Raw genomic sequence first — 27,596 nt, forward strand, 5'->3', positions numbered from 1 at the left:
TAAAGATTCAACTTAATCGTGTGATGTGATGGAAACAGCAAGGAATGACCGCAGGCTAATTCGAATTATGTCAGTAATCATATTGCATAACAAATTCATTTTGTAGGTTGATAATTTCAACAGTTTTCATGATTTGTTTGAAGAAATTTTCAAAGAAAGTTAGTGTTTCTTTAACGTGTGATTTTGTGCTGTTTTTTGTTTGCAAATACAGTGGAATCCCAAAATAACGAACTTCGGATATAACGAACTTCTCGGTAAAACGAACTATATGTCTGGTCCCTTGAATTCTCCCTAACTCCATACAAACTCTCTCGGTATAACGAACCCCGGAAATAACGAACTCTCGATATTATGAACCAAAGTTTGGGTCCCTTCATCATAATTGACCTCAATATAACGAGCTTTTCACATTTGTTTCGTCTGTTATTTTCATTTATTTATTTGTTATGTTCAGTTATCACTTTCTCTTGGGGGAAATCACTATTGGCATCTGGCAAAACATGCTGATAATACATTACAAGCCCTGGCTGATAGGCTCAGAGTACGGGATGAAAGTTTGATCGCGTCAAAAATTAATGCGAATGAGTACATTGATACTACCGAATACCTTTTTACATAAGAGACATTGGCAATGAGAGGAACCACAAACTTTTATTGAGAGACCCAGATGGAGAAGCTGAAGACAAAAAAAAGGTGAAGTAATCGAAGACGTCATTCAGCCCGCCTTCGAGTAAAGTGATACCAGCTTTGCTAATCTCTTGGTCCCAAATTATAAGAGGAACATAAAGATTTTCATCTTCAATGACCAGTCAGTATTTTTATTTGAATTCAGCTTGGTTTTTGTGTTAAATGTGCACAGAAGTCGGATGTAGTATAAACAGCCTCATCGCAGGTTTTTAGGCGTGAACTGTGAAAAGACCTAAAAAACGTTTTCTTGCGATTGAACGAACTCCCGATATAACGAATTATTTTCAGGTTCCCACGCACTCACGATATAACGAACTATGAATTATGTTCTAAAATGCAATTTTTCAAAAGTATCAGGGTTATGTCAGAAACGAATTACGCAGTCCTCGTGGATTTATTTGAAAGACAAGAAGCTGTTATTTGAAGCAAAAATGTAATTTGATAATGTCACAAACCAACATGAATGTATTCATCCAATTAACACTCATTTAAAAGGTCCACTTGATTCTAATTACACTTATCCAGATCTCCCAATGCAAAAATATCGTCAAGAGATTACAATTTTTCCCCATTAATTTTGTTGAATCGGCCTTTGATGGAATAATGTCTAGACAAAATTATCCAACCTACACACTTCCAAAGTCATTTTTCATATTTAGCTTTAAATGCATCCAATCCCAATGTCTTTAAATGTATCCTATTGGATATTGCTTGGCATTGCATTTTGATGACAACACACTTAACCACAGCTTATAACCAGCTCGCATCTTTGAATCCTACAAATTGCACCCTTAGACTCGTCTATTAACCAATTTACTAGCAATGTCTAATATTCCGGTAATTGGCCGTCAAAGAACCCGTTTACACTGCCCCTTTCAAAAACGGAACCGTGACGGTACAAAATTCGTTCGCATTCATACCAGGGTCAAAACTGCCTGATAGCAGAGCAAAATTAGCCTGTGTCCCTGTAACTTGAAAGTATAGGGTCGACTTTCAAGTTAGGAGTCTGGATCACAGGGTTAGCAAAATCATCCCGGTTTCACAAGGGCGAACTACGACCGTTTTGTCACGGTTCCAAAAATGTAGCCAAATTGGATCCTGAACCAAAAACAGTTTCCTGAGACAGAGACAGATTCTAGACTGATTTAAGCCATTCTTATAGAGAGATCCTGCCTTGAGTGTTAGAACATAATTGATTTGTTTGTTTGCGAAAATAATTGCCAGGCTTGTAGTAACTACATTAACTACAAACAATTTCGTCGTGAAAAAATTTCGGACAAATATTTTGACGAAAAGTTCTTGGACTAAATTCAAAAGGAGACGAAATTTTATCACGACGAATTATTTTGCAATTAAGATTTTTGAGAATTAGCATAGAAAATCTATTACGTGAGGTCAAGATTCAAATTTATGTATCCTTTTAAACCATTCGATGTCAATTACGTCATTCTATTCATTTACATCATCTTCATAATTATCTTTATCGTAGGTATCATCATCATCATCTTATCGGTTCTTGAACTAACTTCTTTTTCACCATCGTTCTATAAAAATAGTTCTAACTCAGTGGCTTAGCGAGGGGGCGGACACCACCCCCAATGGCAAAAAATATCTTTGGTTTGGTTGGAAAAGTGCGTTATCTTGTGTCCAAAACGGTGTGGACCCCAATGTTCCTTGCTCAAATCGTCTTTGTCCAACCCAACCCCTCCTCCTCCAATCTTACCACTCTGGCTACGCTACTGTTCTAACTGTGTTTTCTCGCCGGTTTCAAAGGATTCGACCTCTGTCTTTTTAGGAGGTTCATTCTTTTAAGGTATTTGCACTTTTCAGCCCAAATTTTTAACTCTACAGGAAGCACAATTTCGAGAACCATTTCTCGTGTTGGAGATGGTCTTATTTTTCCGTATCTTATACTTATATTGACACTTATACTTTAAAATATACTCGTTGAATGCTAAAAGCATCATCATTTTTTACCCCACTTTCATAGCCTATTCCAAGGGAAATAAGCTGCGGGGGCAAACCTTAATATATTTCAGGAGAAGGATAATGGCCTATTGTGAAATATACCACTTTAATTTGGTGCTCCTGACATGCGGTTTTGTGTGAAAAAGCAGCCTGTGGGGTTGAGCCGAATTCCAAACGGGTACTCAAGCCCCTAAGTCTCCACGAAGTCGGTACCTATAGGATTGAACATAAAGCAACCTGTATGGTTTTGCGTCTTAAGATTTTGGAAATATGTTGCTATGTTTGTGTTGAAAATCCACGACGATATTTTGCCACGACGAAATTCTGAAAAGTTGTCGGAAATTTTTTTCGACGAAGTTTATCCGCCGAAAATTTATCTGACGAAATTTTTTGTTGTTAATGTAAATGGTCTCGATATCCTTAAGATTTTAAAACAGAATTCTGGCCACACAAAGAAATCGCCTTTAGCTGGGAAGTATAGTTTCTCGTAGGATGCTACAATATAAATGCTAAAATCAGCCTATAAAACAAATCTTTCACTCTTAATTGCCGTCAAATGATAAACATCAGTGGCGGAGCCACGGGGGGAATGGGGGGACGATTCCCCCACTGTTTCAGAAAGTTGGTCCTTGAGATTCTTGCAAATCTGATGAGAAAACATGGGGGGTATACATTATCTGGATCGTCAGAAGCTGATTTTGGTGTGAAGCCATAACATTATTTTCCATGTACAATTATCAACTTGTCAGTAATTTTGTAGAGTACCTTTCTTTGTTTCTTGCTATTTACTAAAATGCTTTAAAACCTTCTTTTAATATGCAGCGAGAGAGATGTTTCCAGCATAATTGACTTATCAACTCTTCGAAACAATCGAGGAAGCTGATCTTATAGTCCATAATTATAAACAGCTAAAAACTTGGTTTATCGATTAAAACTTGGTATCTTTTCAAAAACTTTTGTGAACTATTTTTACCTTGAACAAATCGTTGCATAAGATTTCGTAACAGTAAAGCTTTTGAAAAATTTTACTAGTAGCACTTGATCATAGGTCTTTTCATAATTTTTTCACACCTAAAGTTTTTATTTAAGTTTCAGGCAAAAGTGTTCATTACCATCGGTAAATTAAATAACAGTTCTTGGTTTCTAAGGAAGAAAATGCTTCTCGCGGGAAAAGGGCGTGGTCCACAAGAGCGTGGTCCCGGATCCCCTTTTGTCCCTCCCATTTTTTGTCCTTTTGTCCCAGCCCGGGCTGGAACCGCCACTGATAAACATGAATTTTCACATGAAAATAGGCTCACAGTTTTCTTATTTCTTGTATAGTACATGCTGATTTATTAAATGAATAAACGTTCACATTGCTCTATAACTCTTGTCCATGCCTTAGCGACCGAGAAAATTAGACAGTCACCGAGAAAATTAGACAGAACAAGTTTGATTATTTAGGTGAGGATCCACGCACTTTTTATTCTTCATTTTTAAATGGCAAGTCTTGATGTAAGTCACCGCCTATGTTCTGGTGTATAGAATTTCCCAATTCACTGTTCCTATTCTCGTCCCTCCAAACCCTGGCCAAACAACTCTAAACATCTACACAAATATAGATGTCTTTTACAGTTTGCTGATGATTTCATTACGTGTAAAACTTGGAGCTGCAACTTTGAATCGTCCTGTTCTATACACCCAAGCGTCTGTCTAAATACATTAAGTTATTTAGAAACAAATAATAATCTAAAACCGGATTCCTAAGGAAGAAGAGGAGTAGAGTTATAAAACTGAAAGATCTCAACTCAGCAACATAGCAATCAGACATATCCTAAATGATCATTATTTGTAGTGTCCTGGTATTTCCTCTCTATGTGACCACACCTCGTTATTCCTACGCCTGGAACTACAGCAAGCTGGCTCTCCTTACTTTTAGTTTAAGTTGGTCATGGCAGGGGCTCGAACCACAAACCTTGGATATGCAGTCAGCGACCCTAACCATTGAGCCTTCCTTGCACTTAACATGTAACTCCTCTTGACATAGACTTATACTATAGACTTAATAGTATGTAGACTTAAACGTCGTTAATGTTAGCTTGTAGTTGTCATCAAGAAAATGCCTGTCAAAGGGCTTGATACTACACTAGAGTTTTGAAAATCTTTTTATTGCATCTCACTTCCTTCCCCTCCCCCAAAACAAGATTGTTTTGTGCAAAGTGAAGAGGTTCGGTATAGTCCAATGAAAATAAACTCAAAAAATCTTTTGGTGGTACAAAACTTAAAAATGGCTTTGGGAAAAGCAAAGATATGAGTAGACTAGAGCTTTTCGTCTGACACTCTTTAGAGTCTAAAACGTCAGAACATAGATCGAAAATTCTACGCCAGGGAATGTCTATACCCAGTTGGCGTACTTCGTTCCACAACTGGGTATATATATTTTCTAGCGTAGAGATTTTAGATCTTTGTTCTATAAACTATTGTAAACAGCACTTCAGCAACTAGGAGTTTAGGAGGACGATTGGCAGGGATTGAAGCTAAGACAGCAAAGAATATTTGGTCTATTCGTTCAGCTGGTCGAGGAATACAAATTTAAACATACCAAATTTAAACATTAGCTGTAGAAATTTCAAACAAGTTGGGCGAAACCTCAATTTTTGCAAATGAGTTCTGAACAGAATGATTTCGGAAAAAGGGAATTCTCATGAAGGGCCTGAACAAAGTACCATCATCAAGAAAATACGAAATCGACAAAAACAGGTTTTGATGAAAATAACAGCTCCGTGAAGTTCTCTTAGAACCAAGGATCACTCTGTTGAACAAAAGACTCCGGCAGCTTCGCACGCCTGTTGCAGACTGAACAAACACTGAGACAACATTACCTGAAGATGATCGCAAGAATGTACATAAAATTAAGATTACATACAATAGGCAAACCTCGCTAGTTTTGATTGACATTGATAACACTGAATTTGGAAGCCATGTAACATTCTGCAGTATATGAAATATCGCACGCCAAGATAAAGCAGCTAACCAATTAGCCACTGTCAATGTTCGTTATGAAACTGCCACGAATTTCGGGTTGAGAAAACTTAAAGATTAGATTGGAAGTTCAAAATTGACATGCACATCTGCGGCCTGTGCGAGTTCGACGATGCTGGCAAGTTTAACAACCTACAAAGAATGATATTACCAATGAAAGTAATAAAAGAAGCGAATTTTACTCAAACTTTCAGCTGGAGGGTTGCTGGGTTGCTGTAAAATGACTATACTTGTTAAGGTAGATTATTAGGGAAAAAAGCAAGAGAAATATTTGAACCCTAACTTCCAGGCTACTTGGAAACAATTTCCATGAGGTCTCAATAAAGATACTATTTGACTTCCATAAACGTCATAGCCAGTCATAAAACTTCCAGCACGCGATAATCATACACTGTTTAAAGGCAGTGGCCCCAAACCAGAATGTGCCAAAAACTCACAGTTTCCTATCTGGATGAAAACCTAAAAAAACATAACAAAAACGGAGCAATAGGTAATGGCTAAAATGTTACCAAGATACTTACTAATCTTGCAGCATCTTCTAGATTATCTACAGGTAAAATTCGAAGTCCACTGGTGGCAATGAGTGCCTTGGCATCATCGACTTTCGTACCTGTGGAGGTTGGGATGTTGGTTATAAGCGCAGAAAACTTTTCTCTGTTAGGTCAGCTGATAAAGGCTGACCTATCTATGGCAAAATGCAGTGTTGAATGACACAGATAACAAGGACAATCGGTTAGGAGCAAGTCAACATTAAAAAGTTATTTATTTTCAGATTTCTAGAAGAATTGTTGAATCATTTAATACTGTTGAGCTTTCTGGTAACCAAATCAAGAGCTGTTACTTTAAAAGTTAAAATGTATATCAATCTTTCAAATGCTGAAAATTACTGTATAGCGGTCGGCGATAAAGTGTTCCGTCCAATATATGCAGGACTATGTATGCTTTCCTGCCATGCTTAACACACCAAAACGTATATGCCTAAAATATATAATCCTAACGAGAGAAAATACTTTCTACGCACCCTGCAGCCTTACGACAAGTGGTATTGACAACTTCAGGCTTTTGGCTGCCTCTATGATACCTTCAGCGATGACGTCACATTTCATGATACCACCAAAAATGTTCACAAGAATTGCTTTGACCTGCATTTTGTTTGATATGATTACTGACAATGAAAATCTGTCCAACAGAAATTATCAACAGCATCCAACAGAAATTAACAACAGCAACACTTAGTTATTGTTGCTTGCTATACCTCAGTCAATTTGCATCATATTTTCTGATTTTTTAACCTAAACAACATTTAATGGTGTGCTTTCAAGTTATGAGGGCTGATTGTCAAAAATTGAAAAAAAAATTGTATTTTGATGAAGTCACATTTTCGTACCCTGTTAAAATGTTTTTACATTTCTTCGAATACGATTGCCAAAAAAATGTTCATTCTTAGCAATTAATCTTTATAACTGGTAGATATTACGATGATAGTGAGGTAACTCCTTAGCAATTTAATTTATGGTTTTAGCCGATTCTTTATGTAAAATAACGATAATCGAGGTTTAATTATCATTTTGATATATATGAGCATATAGTTGGTGCTGGTCAACCAAAAAGAAGGCCAATTTGAGATAACAAAATATTAAAATGCTTGAAGAAGTGTGTTCAGGATAATTGAAACTAGGGTGTTTATATCATCAAAGTTATCATTGTTTTGATTACACAAAACGGCTTACATGTTTATCTGAGCTAATGAGCCTAAATGCCGTCGTTACTGCATCTACAGTTGCTCCTCCGCCAACATCCAGAAAATTAGCAGGCGATCCACCATGTAACTTTATAATGTCCATTGTTGCCATGGCAAGACCTGCACCATTTACTAGAAAAAGACAAAAAGCATAAAGCAAAATGCATGATGCATAGTAATTGAGATAAAATTTTGCCATGGAGCGTGAATCTTTTAAACAAAACGTAAAGCCATTAGAGTATAGTTAAAACTCATTGCTAACAATGAGCCACTGCCCTGCGCAAGCATCCCATAATGCATTTTCAGACAGTCCTAAATCAATTTTGGATAATCTATAGAAGTTTGCTGCAATTGTTAGCAATAAGTATTTAAACTCCAAAGTTGTGTAGCTCATTTCAAAGGCAGCAACGATGAAATTGAAGAGCAGCTGATATGGTTCTTTTTTAAATACAAATATATATATATCAATGTTATAAAAAACGCCGTAAAAGATGCAAAAACGTCTCGAACCTAAACATCCAATGGTACCCTGAAGCCCTATGTAATTCAACTGCTTGAGCGATGCCTCAACCTCCCTTGGATCTTCTTGGCTTGGATCTCTGAGTGCTTCGATTTCCGGATGACGATACAAGGCGTTGTCATCGAAATTGATTTTGACGTCCATACAAACCACTGGAAAACAATAGATAGTACAAACATACATACACAAGTTTCTTCTGTTATTTCATACTACATACACTTCGTTGATTGACATTACTTGGTCGTGCACTTAAAGAGCTGCTACTCCAGGCATTTGTGAATGTAATTGCAAGGCAACAAAAATGCCTAGCATGCAAATAGCATTAAGGTCTGTTTAAGAAATAAAAAGATTTTCATGTGTTGAAAACCATTGAAACGTAAAACATGACTAACAGAATTTATCTTGTAATCTTTTAGTTAAGCAATTATATCTGTCATTGAATGACATGAGTATTCTTTGATATTAAGATATGGAGAAAGATTCATGATATTAGAATTATGCGAATTTTTCACGAATCTTGTAATGCATAATGAATATTAGACTGTGCAGTTCATCATTTGTGAAATCTACGAGTTGTCACTGTTGCTGCAAAAAATTTTCGCTGTATACCTTCGCCCGAGGAGATCTCTGTCAGCGGGTTGATTTCAATTAATGTGCAATCCTTCTCAATAAATAAATTGTACAATTTGACAAAAATGTCGGCTGCAGGCTCAACACAGTGTGGACCAAAGCCCATTTGGCAAGCGAATCGTATTGCCTGGTCCATGCTTAGCCCTAGGAAAAATTTACAAATCAAGTAATACACAAATCAATCAAAAACTGCTTTATGAAAACTTTATCCATCTTGGTGGGATGTGCAGAGTGAAACCTGGGGATATTTGGAAAACTGGGCCTAACACGCGGAAACTGGGACTCAGACAATCTTAAAAGAAAAAGTAGGTATCTTTTAAACTCACAATAAAACTTACCATTGCTATGATGATGCAACAAAAGACAAACTATGTTTAGCTGAGAAACTTTGCGATACTTGGGTTATAGAGGGTTATATGGTAATGCCCTGTTTATCGTTACAGATGAGTAGTAATTGTTTGAGTAAAGGAGAAGTACACATACCATCGTCAATATTGACCGGGTCAGTTACGATGGAGTCAGTCATTTCTTCAATGTTCACCCCACCGCTGCTGCTGCCAATGATAAGCGGACCCTGAGAAGAATCGCACCAATATCATTCAACCTTGAACTCACATTGGGGTTACTGACAGATTATTTTTCATAAAGAAACTTCAAACTCAGCTTATTTCCAAACACAAACAAACACACACATAGTAATAAACAAAACGTTACTATCTTCAATTAAAAACTCGAAGCAATTCTTAAACCATGCATTAGATTGACAGACTGGCTAAATTATAGATGGAGAGAGGCAACATAGTACAATTGCCCAATCCGATAATTTCCGTGAAATATCAAAATTGTGTAGTATAATAAAATAGGAAAACAATTTTCATCTGGCAGTTTTGGAATCGATCTACATACAAACGAAAAAGGCTGCTATTGTGTAGACAGAAGGAGTTCGTTTTCTCTCTTGGACTCCATTGCTAATTTTTCTATAGGCACGCAGCACTGATTGGACAACTATGCTTATGGTCATGTGCTTGCGTTTTTCTGATTGGCCTACTTCGATCCACAACTTGGTATATATTTTCCATCGTGTTCTTTCGGACCCTTCTGATGTTTTATGCTCTGAGGAGTGCCAGACGGAAAAGCTTTAAGTAAGCTGTGAAATGATTGCTTTTTTCAAAACCACTTACAATTATATAAGAAAATGTCAAAAACATTATCACAGTAAGCACAAATGAGTCATAAAATGATAAGGTATGGAGACAAACGGTCATCACCTTTGCTTTCCTGTCTTGTGTGATTGCAAAGTAATACTCTCTTCTTGGGTACAGCCGCTCACAAACAAGAATCTTGAGTATAAGAAAAGAAATGATAAGATTAAAACCCTAGAATCCCCTGATAAACAACTTGAAATTTCAAGAACCTGAAAAGCTTCACAACAAGAAATAAAAAAATGGGTCATATTAAACAATTAAAGTATTTGAAACTTGTGTTTGAACTTACCGCGAAAATGCAGAGACATATCTTAATAAAGCACTTTTCGTCTGACAAAATCAGAGTGTAAATGTCGGATAATGTCAGAAGATAAACAGAAGACTGACTTGTGCTTTACATGAAGAAATTTTCTTTACTGTAACAGAAAACTATGGTAAAATTGCCAACAGCAAAAGTAAATTTGAAAAGCCTATTCGAAAAGGTATCAAACTGCAAGTAATGTAGAGAAAATTTAAACGAATAATCTGGAGACAAACAGTAAGCCTAAACTATCCACTGCTGGTCAACAAAATGTCACTTATTCGGAAAGATATTATTAGGAGAAATGCTTACTTCATTACAAGGTCTGCCCATCTCTCCAGTCTGCTTCGTTACTAAGGTTTTCCCTAGCATATGCTTTGAATAGTCTCTAACCTCATCTGGTCTGCAAAAATAAATAGAAAAAATAAAACAAACTTATCTTGCATGCTACAAAGATTCGATACTGTTACAAAAGTCAAGGTTGATGAAAATATAAAACATGGAGGCAGAAAGGACATGGGAGCTACACGTTATGCTAGACGCTGCAGCCATATGTATTTATACAGCTTGAAACCAGGGGTGTAGTGCAGGGCCAAAAAAGAGCACTACACCCCTGCTTGCAACTGCCTCCACATCAGTTGCAAACTAGACTACAAAGCGATATAGTTTAGAAGCAAGTGATAGGCTAAAATTGAACATAGTAAAATTGATATTTTCTATTTACTATGAATGGAGCTAGCTTGCATCACAGACAAAATCAAATATCAATTTGGTTTGTCTTTTGTGCAACAAAACTCTGTCCCATCACGTGAAAAAAAAACCAAAAACTCTGGGAGAAGATGATTTATGTAAGAAAGCAGTAAGAAAGCTTTTCCAGAAATGTCTTTTCCGCTCTGTATGTTAACAAAAAGTTGGTAAAATTTTAACCAGCTCCCATATCTGATCTTTCTTTACAATCTAAAACACTTCTGCTGTTTGATCTTCAATAGGCTTCAGGAACAATGCACTTCGTCTACTATAGATACCTGGTGTTTCTGCTTGTCTCCCGAGAGGGTGAACCTATCTATGGTCAAATCTCTTCAAACGTTTACATGATAACAGCAGCCAACCTGGGTCATTCCTTCTCGACGGTAGAGTTGACCAATTGAGACGGGTTTCTGAAGTTTTCTGATATGAAGTCGAGCCAGTTAAACCCCGGGTAGTGTAAACATTTCAAAGTAGCAAATTTGGGGTAATTTTTACATTTGAGCTAACAAGTTAAGCTTATCCGGATAAGGTCAACCATCTAAAGAAACCACGACCTGGGCCCGTGTAAACATGGATTTTTTAATACGGCCTGTTGATCTGACCTGGAGTGGAATCCACCCCATACTGATGTAAACAGGATCATGGTCTGTTAAGCAGGCTACAGAAAGATGAGCTTTTACAGAAATGATTGGTGGGTAGACCATAATTTTGTACAAGTCAGTCATTTCCATTTGCCTTTTTATTTTAAATTTCAACCATCTTTAATAATTAGGAAAACTTTCTTTCTTTTAATCTTAAATGCAGGAAACAATGTTCGAAAAATAACACAGAATATCAGAACAGCAACTAGATTAAGCAATAAAAGTGAACACAAAAATTAAAAAAAACATAGAAATGAAAAAGGAACTAAATATTCATGAACAGTAGCACGAGATATAGATTAGCCAACTTTCAATTGAAATATTGTCTAGCATAAAAATTCAGAATCAGCTGAAAGATACATTATAAGGAAAGTTGTATAAGGCAAATCAAACATACGAATAGACAATCTTGATTCCTTTGTGTCCAGATTCAAATTCTCCTTTTCCTCTACCACCAGCCAAAACTTGCGCTTTCACAACATAATCATTGGATTCTTCAAGAGAAAGATACAATGTTAAATGATACAATTCTAAAAGAAAATATAGTTCTCAAACTATTGTTTTTTAATAATTTAGTATAAGATTTATGAAGGGCAATTTGCAGAAAAAAAATCAAGCTCCTCAATTTACAAATGCTCTATCTACCAGAAATTTGGATGGCACAGAGCAAGTGAATAGGTAAATCACAATAGAAATAAAACTATATTCTGTTGTCAACTATAATGATATTATATTGTTACCAAGTAATAAAAGACTAAGGTAGATTCAGTTGGTTCTCATCAAAAAGGGTAATGGAAAAAATGAGTTCAAATAGCTGGTCCATTATGTGTTGAGGAAGAGTGGGTTTAAGACGGATGAAGGAAAAGTGCAAACAGTTCAGTTATTGCAAAACTAGATAAGACAGAGCTATTGAAAAAACTAATAATGGTGATAGGTAAACACATGCAGCAGACTTACGCAATTCCTGGGCAGCAAGGAAAGCTTCTTCTGGAGTTTTGGCCACTTTCCCGTTTGGGACTTTTATGTTAAGATCCTCAAGAATTTTCATGCTCAAATACTCATGAACAGACAGTGATCTTTGCTGCTGTTTCTGAGATGACCATTTTGATGCCAGCACATTTGCACCACCAAGGGATCCCTAGAATTAGCATAACATTAAAAGAAGTGTCTTTGGTAGAGGAAAATCAAAGGATATTAAAGATTGTAAGTTTCTGATCTACTGGGTGCATTTTATTTTATGGGCTGATAATCCTTAACAAAGGATCCTAGAAGATCCACAAATGCTGCCACATTTACGGACTGCGCAATATTGATGAGTATCCTGTCCACAGTTTCCACCAGGATCTGGTGGTAATTTATGCAACCCTTAAAAATTATGCAATTAGCTGAAATTGTCAATGGTTCCAGCCTTGTAAAACTTTGAACTCTTCATGCGCCATCTACAACCTGTTTAGCTTCAGTGAATATTTCTTCGAAGATTTTTCTTGCAAAGTTTGAATGGTTTCATTGCATAGAATTATTTTCATAAATTAGACCCAGCCCTCTGTCTGGACAGAATGTTTATCAATATTGCAGAGTCCATAAACATAGCAGCATTTGTGGACTGGAGCGCAGACTAAGAAGATCACACAAACTTTTAAAAAAGTGCTATGGACTGGCCAGTGGTACGTTGCCTGTGTTAAACCTTATGTAGATGCCCAACCAGAAAATGAAGTAATAACAAAAACAACAATCATGTTAAGAAGTGAAGTTAGTTTTCAGAAATTGTTCTCTAGAGGTTAAGCAGGGCTGGAGGTCCACTTGGGTTCTGGAGGTCCTCAAATTCATATTTTCAAGCAAATCTTACTTTTTCTCTTGACTGCTGTATGGTCATTAAATTCATTCTGTCAAGACTTTAGCCTTTTGTGAGGAAAATCACAAATTGTATTGAGGCTATCTTTTAAGAGTTTTTGCAAGATATTCTTTTAACCACAACAAATTTTGTTAGGCACACAACCATTTATAGGCCCTTTTTAGATACACATTAGCTTTTCCACTTTAAGCAGACCTCTCTTTTAAGTAAGGTCTAGAAAGAAGATTCTGATTCAATAAACACAGTAAATGGTTGCTTGCTGTGTTATTGGGCTTCTAGCAGCAAAGACTATGCAGGCCATCCTCAGGAAAGGTGTGCGATTGCACAGGCACACCTTGGCACCCAATTTGTTTTCCCAAGAAATGCAGTTTGTTGCACGCCTTATCAAGGCTATGAGTTACCACCTTGAGATTTACCATTCTTAGGCCCTGTTTAAACGATAACACTTTTTATTTCATATCGTATTTAGTTTCCCAATCTGACACAAAATGTTTGTCTGTTTACTTGTTGCCGTTTTCATTTCATTTTGGATTTGGAGTGCACCAGAGCGCCATACTGCGGGGAGTTTGGCTTAATTGTGAGACAAGGTACGCATTTTGCCATGTGCCTGCTTTTCGGAAACAAGTGATATCGAGCACCTCAACTGTTTGCATTGTGTAAAGATTGATTTTCATCAGAAAATTTTGTATTGCTCCAGGAATCAATTTTCAATAACAGCATTCACCATTTAGAGAATCGCATGACATGATTTACATGTTAATCAATGGAAAACTGCCTTGCAATCACAGTAAGTGTTGATGTGTGAGGATGAAGCCGCTTTAAGTGTGCATCACCACTGTTATCATTACAGGAAATAATTATAAATTAAAAACATGTTAATAGTTTCAGACCTTCCTGTCAGGAAAATGAGCCGGGTTACTACAATAATGTTGCTTGTTCTTATCTTAGTCATTCATTCAAGCATCAATGCATGTAGAGATTGATAACAATATTTTGTAAGTGGTGGGCTTTTTGAAATGGCGGATAAGTGGAAGGGCAATCCAGTTTAGTTTGTAACTTTTCAAAAAAATTGAAAAGACCATGTGGTCGGGTTAAAACTGAAGAAAAACAACTTACCACTGCAAACAGTTCTATGAAAGGTTTGATGGTAATCAACTCAAACGACCGACTATGGACGCCCTTGGGGAGGAAAATGGTTGCAAACCATGCTGTTTAAGTATACTTGGAGAGGAGGAGGAAAATTTGCCTTGATCAGGTTGGCAAAAGGCCTGTCAAAGAAGAAATGCTTGTGTACCGATCAACATCATCTGAGTCATCCGATGATGCAAAATACTTATCATAATATTATTATTCATAATATATCAAATGTTTAATCTAAGAATATTATTTTTTGATAAAATTTTTGTGATGTATTGGGATCAAAATAATTGAAGCTTATTTTGTGACTGTCTATCACTTGAAAGACAATAGTTATATGCTACTTTGGTTAAACAAAGCTTAAAATCCCTCAGAATGCGGTAACATCCATTTTACTGATGATTCTGCTTTTCCTTGCAATATAAACCGAAAGTTATGAATTGCATGCCTCGATGAAAAATTATGCTACAAGGCGCAAACAGCCAAGAAACTGCTAAAACAATTACGGAGAGGCCTGCTATAGGAGGTCATTTGCTTTCAGTGTGAGCGCTATACTTACATTGTGATATCGGCATCTGTTGTTGACATCTTGCTATTGATGGACACTGTTTTGTTAATTAGTATGGGGTGAGTTCATGTGACCAATTATAGGTAAAGCAATAGCATTGTGGCACAAAAATAATGACAGATTTGGGTACGTTTGGGTAAACCCTGGCCTTTTATCATGACCCAATGCCTTTAATCCACCATACACAGGGAATTAGTTATAAGCTAAAGATTTTTCCACACATGTCTAGTTTAAAACAATTTCCGCCTTCCTATAATTTTGTATGCACACTTCTAACCTCTTAAAAAAATTTTCCCTGCCTTCTAATTTCCATGAAGCCCATAAATCATGTTGGAAAGGTGTTTCTGTATTATTTGCATTTTCAACAGAACAGCAACTGACAATCAAAGTTGAGTTAAGTAAGCAAAGAAGCATGCAAACTTGCTCAAGAAATGGTGAATTGTGGCATCTGAAAACTCAAGACTTGTGAAGTAACTTACTTTTAACCTGTGAAAAGGATGTGCCAGATTTGGGCTTAAACAAAGGAAATAAATATGGAATCTGAAAATAAATTATCTGGGAAGCTGGCCAAGGAGTGCAATTCTTACAACATTAGGGGTGCGATTATACACACATGCCTCCAAAAACACCAGATGTGCTTTTTATTGCACAGGCAGTGCAACATTTTGCTTCATAATTGTTTTTCTCTTTCAATTTATTGTTAATTTTCTTAAGTTGTTTCTAAATTTCCTTGCATCATGTGTTAACATAAAGACTTTCCAAGGGCATAATCACTCTTTAAGGCCCAAGGGCATAATCACCGCTTGCCCTCACAACCACCCGCCCCCCACCCCTCCCCCTCTCCTAAGTGTAATAGCCACAAAAACTTATTGCAATATATTATAAAATCCCAAGAGTCCGTGTTCCCAATTAAAATCTGGACATGGTTTAAAAACAAAATAAATTTTTGAACAAAACAGTGATTTAATGGCAGCTCCCCCTGCCACAACATGAAAAATAAAACTCCAGTTAATTTATATATTTGGACGACAAGTGTTAGGCCTGTTAGGCCTCCCGCCCAGATTCTATGAATAAACCTAGAATCGACAGAAAAGTGAGCCTTATCCTTAGGTAAACAGAAAAAGTACCTTAAAAGTTTTCAAAATGCCTCTGTCTGCCAACTGGCTGCACCTTCTACAAATTTTCAGTCCCAGAGAGGCCATTTCTATGCCAAAACTTTTTGCCCTGTCAATGGTGACAGGTCTGTAGAGTGAGTGAACCGTTGACCCTCGTTTCCAGGAGACCTCGCTTGAGACCGAGCAGGAGACTTCCAATGATATATATCATTGGAGACTTGGCTTGAAAGTGCAGCTGACTATCGAGAGATAAAGAGTTCCTTATCCAAATAATTCCCTCCCTGCAGATTGGTTTGTTTTTCTGTTCTTGTATAGCATTTGAATCTCCTGTAACAATCTGTATATTTTTTATTGTTTGTTTCGCTATTCTCACTGGCTACGTAGGACGCCCAAACCCAAAGATTCGGGGATAGGATAAAACAGTATATTCCTTCCAATAGAACTGATCCTCGAAGGGAACAGTCTCCTCGATCTTATAGGTCTAAAACACAATAAAAACTAGTGACACTGCCATCGGACAGCACCTTTTAGACAATTCAGATTGTGCAAAACTCTATAATGCAACATGTTTAAGATAATTGGCAGAGCACGGTCGTCTTATCTTCTAGCAGTTTTGGAATCGATTGGCATACAAACGAAAAAGGCTGCTATTATGTAGAGCCAAACGATCAGGAACTCGATCAGGAATCTACAATGCCTGCCAAAAGTCTTGGAACACTGACATCAATTTCCAAGGTCAAAATCAATCATCCCCCTATCCCCTACAGAACAATGTTGGTTTACTATTAAAACGGGTTAGGCTTTTAGGAAGCACTTTCTTTTGAGCTTCTTTTATGACATTTCTCTAAATCATCAACATTGTTTTAGGGGGAAGGGGGCGGAAGTAGCAATTTTTTTTCATGAAAGGAATGAAAGATATCAAATGCAGCGTAAATTGGTGGGTGTTCCAAGTACTTTTTGCAGACATTGTATCTATCTATCATCTGGACGAAATCATTGTAGGTTGAGCTTCTATCATCTATTTTTTGGTTCATGTACATAATCTGGTTTTTTTTCAGTTTTTGGTCTGTCATTTCAAACCAAGAATCACTGCATTATTTGACAGTGGTGGCGCCAGATGGGGGGGGGGGGCAGGGGGGCTACAGCCCCCTCCCCCTCGGAAGATATACGAAGAAAATCTATAATTTTGTCGGAGCAAGATTTTGCTACCGTTTGTAAAGTTTTTTGCTAATCTGTGTTTGGAGGGGGGGCATGGATAGAAATATAGCTTTTTCTATACCTGCCTTACGTAATACTGTCAGATCAAGCTGCGCTTATAAGATCTTCAAACACCAATTTCGCAAACTATTAGAGGGGGCATCGCCCCCCTGCCCCCACCAGTGCCTACGGGCCTCATGATAAAGGTAGAAAATATTGCTCAAATGAGACATTCTCCAGCAAAGTGGAATCATCAAAACTGCGGCAACCATGGTGCCGCCTCAGGTAGTAACTTTCGTGTACTTGTTTATTGCGACACGAGCATCTGCAAGCTAGCAAAGACCTAACCTACCTAAGTAAAATTGGTCCCTATTCTGTTTAATGATTAAATGATGTCTTTTTCCTCACCCAGAAAAATTTAGAGCGTTGGGAATATTGAAAAATCACCGGAAAAGATCTACAAAGAGCTTTTTTAATATGTCTGTTTTCTTTTAGGGACATTTTGTTAAAAAAGCGAGTCCCCACAAAAATTAATAATCCCGCTTTAAAGATCTGCTCTTTCTTGTTTGTCGAATTTATATCTTGTCGTAATCTCAATGTTTGTGCGTCCTTGTCAACTGGGATTCCATGTTTTTACTCCGATTGCCGAGCCCCCCTGTCGGAAGGTCAAGCCCCTCCTTCGGAGAATTTCTAGCGCCACCACTGTTATTTGGTGGATGCGGCTTATAAGCAAGGGCCGGGCGCATTCTTTTATGAGCCCAATTTGCTGTGGCTTATAATCGAGGGTGGCGTATATAAACAAGGGCGGCTTACAATCGAATAAATGCGTTAACTTGTTTTTTACCCAAGAGCCAATCACCACTTGCTTGACCTATGCAAGTGTCTTATAAGCCAATGTGTATTTTCCGTCTGCAAGATTCAGCGCGAGTGTAGATTTCATTTATCAAAAAAGAAGCCGAGATTGCTTTTGCTGCGTTAGATGCAACCAGTAGGAACCTGACCCATGCAATTGTTTGTTGTAACCAATCAAATGAAAGTTGATAATTGCTGCATCACCGTTAAAGTGTATACAAGTACGGGTTGCCTTGGTTCGACTCCAAATTGTAAAGCTACTGAAGCCTCAAAGAACAGAATGCCGAAGGAATAAGGTGATCTTACAACCTTATGTCAGTTGTGATGACGACAGCAAAATCGGCTATTAACGTCTACAAGTGCGGCATATCTTTCGAACTTCCTAAAGCCATGGCCAAACGAGTCAAACATCGGCATAAATCATCATCCAACATTGTTGGATAAAACATGTTTTGTTTGTCTGGCCACTACATTTTACGGTGTTTTACGATGTTCAACGATGATTTGCGACGTTTCACGATGTTTTACAATGATTTGCGATGTTTTGCGATCTTTTGCGATCTTTTGCGATCTTTTGTGATGTTTCGTTCTCTTGTGTTCATCTTTTGGTTACTTATGTTGGATCAACAATGTTGCGTTCGTTTGGCCACCCCTTAAAGCATTTGTTTTACTCACGCAAGCGCGGTAGGTTGAAATTCGGTAAATAAAACAAACTAACCGTAGGAAGCTGTGCAGCAGCGCTTGATCGCCACAGATGACTTTACAATTGTTTGATTCGTTTTACTAGGTCATAAAACATCGTGCAACAATGCTGGTACAACAATGTTGGGCAATTTTTTACGGATGCTTGATTCGTTTGGCCAGGCCTTAAGTAACAAAACGGTGTGCAAATATTACCCTTGAAATGCACTGACTTTTCAAAATAGATTTTCACATCTGATTTTACGTGCTTGTCAAGTTTTAGCTCGTCTTCAAGAGTTATCCCAAGTAGTTTAACAGATTTTGCTACATTAATTAATTTGTTTTGTATTTCTAAGAAAATTCGCGACGTTTTTTCAGGCTAAGGAACATCACTTGAATTCTTCTTTTGCATGCATTCTATTACCTTTTAACAAGTCAAGAGCTCTAGAGATTTAATCCTCAAGTCTTGTCGCCGCTGTTCCGAAACTTTGCCACATCCACAGATAGCATTATCGTTCTGCAAAGTTGCAGACATGAAAATACCTAGCTAAAAAGAATCCATTAACAAAAATTTTAAAGAAGAGTGTACGGAGAACTGAGCCCTGCGGAACTACTGACAACATCTCCTGGCATTCGCTAAATTTTAAACCCACTTTCACACGTTGTTTTCGGTGTTAGCGATAGACTGTTTAGTCCAAACCCATACGCTACAAGTTCAGCTTTGACTTAATTTCGTGGGAGATGTGCCTTAAAGCGGATCTCCACTAGACGATTCTTAAGACGATCGTTATCGCAACAGCTCATGCGTAGTAGGCAAAAGCGTACCGTCGCGACGAACCTTTTATCTTGACGAAAAGTAGAACTGAGTTCAACTTTCGTCAGACCTTTGACGGTCGTCGCAATATTAGCCAATAAACTCAAATGAATTTTCAGACTGGTTGTCAACGTATCTCCAAGTTGAATGGATTGAGATAAATAGAAGAAGAAAGTCACTCCTCAAACAGCGTTATACCGTTTATTTTGAAGCTCAAGATCTGTGGCACACGCTTCTACAAATCGGAACTGCTTTTACCGCGCGATTACACTTATTTGGGCGAATGTTTGCCTTTTTATGAAAACACGGTGAGACGTAAGCCAGCTTTCGTTTACCGGGGAATTAATATATCTTAAGAAACACCCTGATATCAGTTTAACGATTTCAACGGGAATCCCAACGCTGGTCTTTTTGAGTTGTTTAATTGATTGATTTCCTCCCAAACTTCCAAGGGATTGACATTTTTGAATTCATTTAATTCGTTTCCAGTCCTGTATGTTTTTACGTATATGAATTCATCGTTAACACAACACAACATGAATCTGCAATTTTGACGTCACCAAAAGGAGTACGACAGTTTACTGATCTGACGTAATTGCCATTTGCATGTCGTGCCTTCATTTCTATTAAACCATGTCGTGAGGATCGTAAACATCGACATACTTTGGCATAATGGCAGATGTCCCCAAAGTAGACAGCCGATTCGATAAATCTTTGAAACAGAATCTTCACCATTCCTTTGTAGAGCTAGAGAGCTTTACGAGAATTGATAATGGTTTCAAGTGGGTGGAAAGAGCCCGCTGGATAAAATTCGAAGAAGATGTCGATAATGTGACAAACCAGTGGTGCCAGCCGTATGTACCAGTGCTATCGCTGAAAGCGGTATCCGATCTCAAGGCATGTCTTCGGAATGGATCTGTTTGCATTGGACTGCAGGATTCATGCATGATGTCCATATCTAGAACAATCGTTCGTAAGATGCTGGAGCGCCATCTTATAGCTCCTGAAAATGCAAGTCATCTTGAAAGTGTTCTTATGGCAAAGCACAAGCACGTCAGAAAAAAAGCTGACCCCCCGAATCTTGGTCAAAAATGGTTGTCTGCAGTGCGTGGAAAATATCCTTCTTCAAGAAGAAATACGATTGTTTCATTGGAGCTGCAATCGGTTTACAACATGCCAACGTATGTTGCTATTTCAAATCTTCTGCCTGAGACAAAAAACTCTTGTAAAGACCAGCGGTGGAAAATTATTTTGTTATTATTTGATACGACCAAGAAAATTATTTGACTATTTAAATGTAAAAAAAAGGCCATTCCAACAATGGACTATAAAGATTCTTTCTGCTTACCCAATCACTTAACAAGCTTCTTTTCCACTACTGATAGGGCTCGGGCACACTTGTATCGAAGTTAAATTATTATCTTTGCCTAGCCTAGACTGAGATCAGACTCAGACGGATCTAGGGCTTTGTCAAACCTGAAACTCAAGGTGAACTTTTTCCACTTTGACAAACAGCGGGGTCATTTCCGTTGTCATGAGTTCGTACGTTGTCCGTTGTCATGAGTTCGTCCTGCTTCAAGGCATGTTGTAAATCGATTATTAATGGAGGGCCTGAGATAGAAAATCAATTATGTTGTCTTTTTGATATTTTATATACTAGAAATAGCTCTTGCTAGTACTGCCCGCAAACAATTAGTTCCTTGATAATGACTGTTTTGAAAATTTGGGTCAGGACAATCGAAGAAGACGCCATCTTCGGTTTTCACAATTTTATAAAAACAGCTCCTGTAGTTCATGCTAAACTATTCTTTTTATCAAGAATTTTTGGTGTTCAGTTTGCTTTTGATTTAAGTCCAACACCCTTTTGAAAATCATGAAGTTTTTCGAGGGTTTGACATTTATTTTTCGTTTTCGTGAAGTAAACAAAGACGTATGAAAATGGACACGTGATAGAACGGGTACAGCTAAAATCGATTGCGATAAAGGATTCGTACAGCGATATACGGGCGATAATCATGACAACCATAACTTTTGCTCGTACGGTCTCGAGTTTTTGGGAGAAAGGTGTGGCATTCGACTGGTTTTGATTGCAAAATTGTTCCTGTCACGTGACAGCTAATCATGTGAAATCGAACCAGGGGGTTGCCTTTCCAACAAGGCTTCCTGGAAAAACCCTAGGACCCCTGAACCCTTCAGTACTGAACACAAAAAGGACCCTTAACTATAAGAGATTCCACCAAATAAAGGCAAGGTCACAGTAGCAAGCTGCTCGACGGACAGCTCTGATGAAACTCCATATGCCGGGGCGAAATATTAGGGTCTGGTTTTTCCAGGATGCCCTGCTTCAAGCTAGAACGACGGAACATTAAATGGGGGTACACAGCCAGTCTTGATCACTTCTCCTGGTAACTCTGTTTTTTCAAAACTTTACCAGAGACGGCTATAAACATTTTTCAACTTCCTCTAGGTTCCAAATTTTTGGCCACCTTCCTAAATTTCTCTTTGTTTCGACAACCTTGTGGGGCCATGATGTTCTTTCTGACTCTGGGATTAGGTGAAAGTTGACAAATTCAACAAGAAGGAATTTTGCTGGGCGCACTAGGAACGTTACATAACAGATAAACACCTATTGTTAAAAGACAATAAGAATTACGTTTGTCACGATTTTATCATCTTTCAAGTGCAAGTGCGCCCGAGCCCATAAAGACCATTCGTAAAGGTGCACAACAAGTCTCCAGGGCCGATAAAAGATCACCTCCCTTATGGAGTGTGGTGATGACATCATCATATTCGCGAAATTCCGGTGAACGTCGTCAGGGCATGCGCAATCATGTTGGCAGCCTCGCGGTTAAATAGGGAACGGGGTCATACATTTGTGAGACTCATTGACTGAAATGAATTTATCTACTGATATAACTTGATTTCTAACAAGCAAAAGAATTTAAACAACAGATCGAATAAGATTGTGTCCTTCGTTACCTTTTAGCATTTTTCCTTGCTGTTATTCAAGTCTTCCCTATTTGACCCCAAATGTCGATTTCCCTAATTGACTCAAAGCGCGTCGATCACTTAGCTGATTTATTTTGAGAAATCTTGTAACCTCTACGCAGAATGTTTAAAATTTGGATTGATATGAAAAAATGCGTATTTTTCTTTGTGATTTTACCCATCTGCCTTTTATTTTGAGTTAAAACGATGTTTTTTGAGCTGTTTTTGTCTAGTTGCTCCTTTAGCTACGGAGGAGCCGCGCCTTGATGCTAAGCATTTAAGGAACCGATGCGATTTATTCCGCTAAAATTACAGCAGTTGTATTATAAAAGAATCTGTAAAAGGTAGATTGAAGCATACAAAATCCGTTCCCTATATGACCCAGAGCGCTGCCAACTCTGTTCCCTAATCGGATTCAGAACGTATTCAAAAATTTCCAGTCTGGAGAGCGAACTCGAAAAGTTGTGAATGCGATAACGAATTCGTCAAATGCGTGTGGACGTGAGCCCCTTTCCGCGAAGAAAATTTTGCGGATTAAAAAATACCCGTATACGTGTGGACAGGGCTTGAGCCTTTTGGTCGTAGCGCTTTTTTCCCGCTATATTTTTCATGCTACGCTTAAGCCTAGCGCATACAGAAGATTTTTATCGTGAAAGACGTAGATTCTTGTCTCTTATGACAACAATCTGTAGTGTGCAGGGTCACAATCGAAAGATTTTTGTCTTTTGCGATAATCTTTGAGACAAAAAAGAGAAAGACACGGTAATCACAGAGCTAGGGAAAATAGACAATTTTAAGTGACACTGGGAATACTTTTATCTATTGGAAATAGTTGCTAGATACACGAAGTAGTTAGCAGCTTTGAAAGAGAAACATATGTTTTCGATCTAATACAGCGAACGTCATCCGCACCAACGCCGTCTTTAAATCTTTGTAAGTCTTTGTAAGTTCATGTTTGATACACAACTTTTTGACAATTTAAAAACACTAGCATGATACTTGATTATTTACCAATCGGTCGATATATAGTTCTATGCCTGTTTCATATTTCTTTTCCAGTGTAATCGAAGAAAATGAATCTTCTTCATCCGCACGCAGTGGTAGAGCTAAGTTAGTCGACATCACAAGTAAACTGCCGTCAAATACAGAAGTCACGACGATACTTACAGCTACTTTCGACTTCATCAAGCTACCGATGGCCATCTTCATTAAATTGAAAGAAGCTGCACATTTCGATAATTTGAACGAAGTTTCATGGCCTGCTCGTTTTATCTGTTTCATTGCCGGGCCTCCACATGAAGATATTGCTGACTACTTTCAAATCGGTCGCTGCCTTGGCACTCTGATGTCCAATTCCCAGTTTCTCACTCTTGCATATTTTTGCGAGGTACGTCACATATGGTCAATTTGCTTGGCTTCCACAATCTTAGCAGTTCAGTGTCCTAGATTCATAACATACCATTTGGCACCTTAATCGATTTTGATATCTGGTCAAAATCTGTAGAATCACACTTTTCTTCAATGCGCCAAAGGCCAACTTTTGATGCCACATGTCATGCTGACAACAGTGGTGGGGCAACTGAAATAACTCAGAGAACGTTCCTCAAATAAAAGGATAATTTTCGTATTTGATAGAAAATAGAAGAGAAATGCTGTTTTAACAGGAAGCACTGAAAATTCGCTACGCTAACTTCACCACAAAAAAGGTCCATTTCCGTCACTGACTGACTATGTAGTTACATCTCTTTATGGAATAGATAATATTGGAGTGTTTAAAGGCTTGTTTTATGTATCGAATGATATAGACTATGATTAAGATGGCTTAAACCATCAGCGAGATGAAGATTATGTTTGAGAAGATGTGCTTATCAAGCAATGTCCTGGTCCTTCCGCATTAAGTGATAACACCTTGTGATTTATACCCCTAGAACTCCCGGCGACAATTTCACCATCCTCAAATCGTCTTTTGTCAAATGCTGATTGATGATTATTTATTATTATGATTTCTAGGTAGAGGAAGATCTTCTCTCTGGCATCGATCGATTTCTTGATGAAAGTGTCGTTGTGGGTGCCGGGGATTGGACAAAACAGAATCTCATTCAATCAGTGCCCAGATGGGAAAAGAATTTCCCGAATAGAGGAGGAGCTACCCATGCTGATAAAGTCAAGAGAGGAGCAACATTTGCTATACAGTCCGGGATTGTCGGGTCAAAGGACCGGGCACATCCACTGAGCCGTACAGGTAAATTGTTCGGCTGTCTCTACAACGACATCAAACGCAAAGTGAGGTTTTACATCAGTGATCTCGTTCCCGTCTTTGATGTACATTGTTTAGCTGCAGTTCTATTCATATATCTCTCTGCACTAGCACCATGCATAACCTTTGGAGGTCTGCTCTCTGAGAACACAAACGGACAAATTGGGATTTCCGAGATGATAATAGCAACTGGAAGCTCTGGTATCCTATATTCTCTTTTTTCCGGACAGCCTCTGCTGGTAGTTGGAGCAACTGGGCCTATGTTGATAATGGAATCCAAAATATACGAGCTAGCAAACATGATGGAACTTGAATTTTTGCCATGGAGAGCTTGCATCGGCATTTGGACAGTGATAATTTGCTTGGCTTTCGTTGCCTTTGACCTGTGTGGATTGATACGACAGGTAACTCGTTTCACAGAAGAAATATTCGCCGTACTTGTGTCTCTCATATTCATACAGAAGGCTGTATCGTTCATAGTTCAAACGTTCATTGATCATCCAGTGGGGGAACATGTTCCACCAAAACATTGTTTACATATTGACCATGTTTTGAACAGGACTGTACTGCTAGACAATGCGACGTTTCATTTGGTGAAAGAGAACTATACCACTGTCGCCAATCCTGATCAGAGGCATCCATGCTATTCACTCATGACGGCGATTCTTATAATTCTTACGTTCTTCTTCGCATTATACATCAGAAAGGTGCGCAGTAGCATGTATTTCCCGGTGAAGATTCGTCGAATCATTAGCGATTTTGGAGTTATCCTCTCCGTTTTCACCGTTGTCTTGATTGACCATACCTTGTCCGACAATTTCACGAAAAAACTAAGTATAAAGCAGGACCACTTTGTCAGGAAATGGTTTGTAAATCCGTTCGGAGAGAGCACGACAATGGGCATCGGTTACGTTTTTTTGGCCGTGATCCCAGCCTTTCTGGTCAGTATTATTCTTTTCATAGAGACAGGAATAACAGGGGTAATGCTCGACAAAAAAGAACATAAATTCAAAAAGGGATTTGGCTACCACCTAGATCTGCTTGTTGTTTCCATGCTAGTAGGCGCTGGTTCCTTACTGCGCTTGCCCTGGATCTGCACATCTCCGGTCAATTCACTGTCCCACTTCCACACGTTGACGGTGCTGAGCTCCGACCATGCCCCCGGCACCAATCCATACATCGTCGAAGTTAAAGAACAGAGACTTACCAACATTATTATCCACGTGCTCATTGGAAGCTCCCTCCTGCTGGCACCAATGCTTGAGCGGATTCCAGCAGCAGTTTTATATGGAGTGTTTCTCTATGTTGGCTTTACATCGCTTTCAAGGATGGAGTTCATTCACCGGATGCAGTTGCTTCTAATACCGTATAAACTGCATCCTGACACACGCTTTGTGCGCAAAGTAAAAACACTAAAAATTCATTTGTTCACGTTGATTCAGCTATTTTGCGTGGTCCTGCTGGCCGTTATTAAGGAAACCCAACTTGCTGCTATTTTCCCATTTTTGATTCTATGCCTGGTTCCTCTAAGAAAGTGTTTGAGAGTTTTCTTCAGCGAAGAAGAGTTGGAAGACCTTGACAACCCAGAAGACGAGGATGAACTTGCAGTGTCAGAGGAGTTTGAGATTGCTCATGTTTCAGTGCCATTTTGAATTTGAAGCGGAACTGATTTTATTTCATGTAATTTGGTTTAAGAAAAATCTGATGGTTGCAAGAGAGGCTGCTAATTTGGTTACTGTTTTTTCAAGATTCGTTTCACGCTCAATGAATACATTTATGGCGCAAAACAGAACATAGGAATTATTGCTAGCACTTTTTTAAAGCTTTGTAACCTCTAACATGAACAAGGAATGGTTGAATCCCCGTCCATGCGCAATGTGAGGTCGGATCCACCAAGAGAAAATGTATTTTTGTCAATGACAACAAACCATAGGAAAGGCACCCTAAGAAATGTATAAAAAATAAGGGTCATGAAACTTAATTACATTTCGAAAACAACGTAATTTTTGTATAATATTTCACGACATGCCGAAATAAATTATTACAAGAGCCTAGATATTGAAAAAAAATCAAAAATGCTTTGGAAAAGTGCTAGGCCATATAATCATATCTCTATGATGGAAACACAGTATCAAAAAATTCATACCAGCCGATATAAAATATCTGCGAAGGAAATCAACACACCCGAACTGAACTCTAACCGGCGTTAGTTTCAAACCGTTCTGAGAGTTTAAAACCGGCTTAAATTTCTCATGCGAAGGACCTTTGATTTTCTTGCAGGCCTCCCACCATTCGTTTGTAAATTTTATTTAGGATCTTTTGCAAAGGTTTTAGATAAAAAGAAGAAGTCGTGCAATTGTTTTGAAATATCGCTTGGAAATGAATGCGTGATTCTTTAGATACATATCTGTGGATCTTTTGGACTTATAGTACTAGACCAAGGAACCTACAAGGGATAAACTAAGATTACTAGGGGCAATACAATTACTATGGAACCAAAACTAAATGCTATAAACACAAGTCAGACTAAACTTAAAACTTACGTTAAGATAATTAATGAAATGACTTAGGCACTTGTCACCGACCATCCCGTTTATCGGATTAAAACAATGCTATAAGCAGTGGCGGATTTAAGGGGGGGGGGGCAGTTGGGGCAGTTGCCCCTCCCTCGACG

At 38.2% G+C, this 27,596-nt stretch overlaps 2 protein-coding genes across 2 annotated transcripts; one reads left to right on the top strand and one right to left on the bottom strand.

Moving 5' to 3' along the window:
* Positions 1-5,517: 5,517 nt before the first annotated feature.
* LOC135684407 (succinate--CoA ligase [ADP-forming] subunit beta, mitochondrial) lies at positions 5,518-16,303 on the bottom strand. The gene is made up of 12 exons (XM_065199957.2): positions 16,146-16,303; positions 12,419-12,599; positions 11,859-11,955; positions 10,386-10,476; positions 9,836-9,907; positions 9,051-9,141; positions 8,547-8,711; positions 7,928-8,089; positions 7,407-7,549; positions 6,698-6,818; positions 6,198-6,286; positions 5,518-5,808 (listed from the first exon to the last, which is right to left on the bottom strand). The coding sequence occupies exons 1-12, from the start codon at positions 16,218-16,220 to the stop codon at positions 5,734-5,736; spliced, it is 1,362 nt and encodes a 453-aa protein (XP_065056029.1). The 5' UTR covers positions 16,221-16,303; the 3' UTR covers positions 5,518-5,733.
* A 7,536-nt stretch (positions 16,304-23,839) lies between these two features.
* LOC148957611 (anion exchange protein 3-like) lies at positions 23,840-27,108 on the top strand. The gene is made up of 2 exons (XM_089115032.1): positions 23,840-24,052; positions 24,676-27,108. The coding sequence occupies exons 1-2, from the start codon at positions 23,861-23,863 to the stop codon at positions 26,572-26,574; spliced, it is 2,091 nt and encodes a 696-aa protein (XP_088971158.1). The 5' UTR covers positions 23,840-23,860; the 3' UTR covers positions 26,575-27,108.
* Positions 27,109-27,596: the final 488 nt, after the last annotated feature.

This window comes from Rhopilema esculentum, chromosome 21 (genome assembly GCF_057945365.1).
Source record: "Rhopilema esculentum isolate cy_ngs chromosome 21, ASM5794536v1, whole genome shotgun sequence".
Classification (NCBI taxonomy): Eukaryota; Metazoa; Cnidaria; class Scyphozoa; order Rhizostomeae; family Rhizostomatidae; genus Rhopilema; species Rhopilema esculentum.

Bases quoted from the DNA above. Each gene is read 5' to 3' on its own strand.
- LOC135684407 (XM_065199957.2), bottom strand. From the start codon at position 16,220: ATGGCCTCTCTGGGACTGAAAATTTGTAGAAGGTGCAGCCAGTTGGCA. The intron at 11,956-12,418 runs GTAAGTCTGCTG...TTTCTCTTGAAG, and splicing joins CCTTGCTGCCCAGGAATTGC to AATCCAATGATTATGTTGTG. The intron at 8,712-9,050 runs GTATGTGTACTT...AATTTTTCCTAG, and splicing joins CCCGGTCAATATTGACGATG to GGCTAAGCATGGACCAGGCA.
- LOC148957611 (XM_089115032.1), top strand. From the start codon at position 23,861: ATGGCCATCTTCATTAAATTGAAAGAAGCTGCACATTTCGATAATTTG. The intron at 24,053-24,675 runs GTACGTCACATA...TATGATTTCTAG, and splicing joins CTCTTGCATATTTTTGCGAG to GTAGAGGAAGATCTTCTCTC.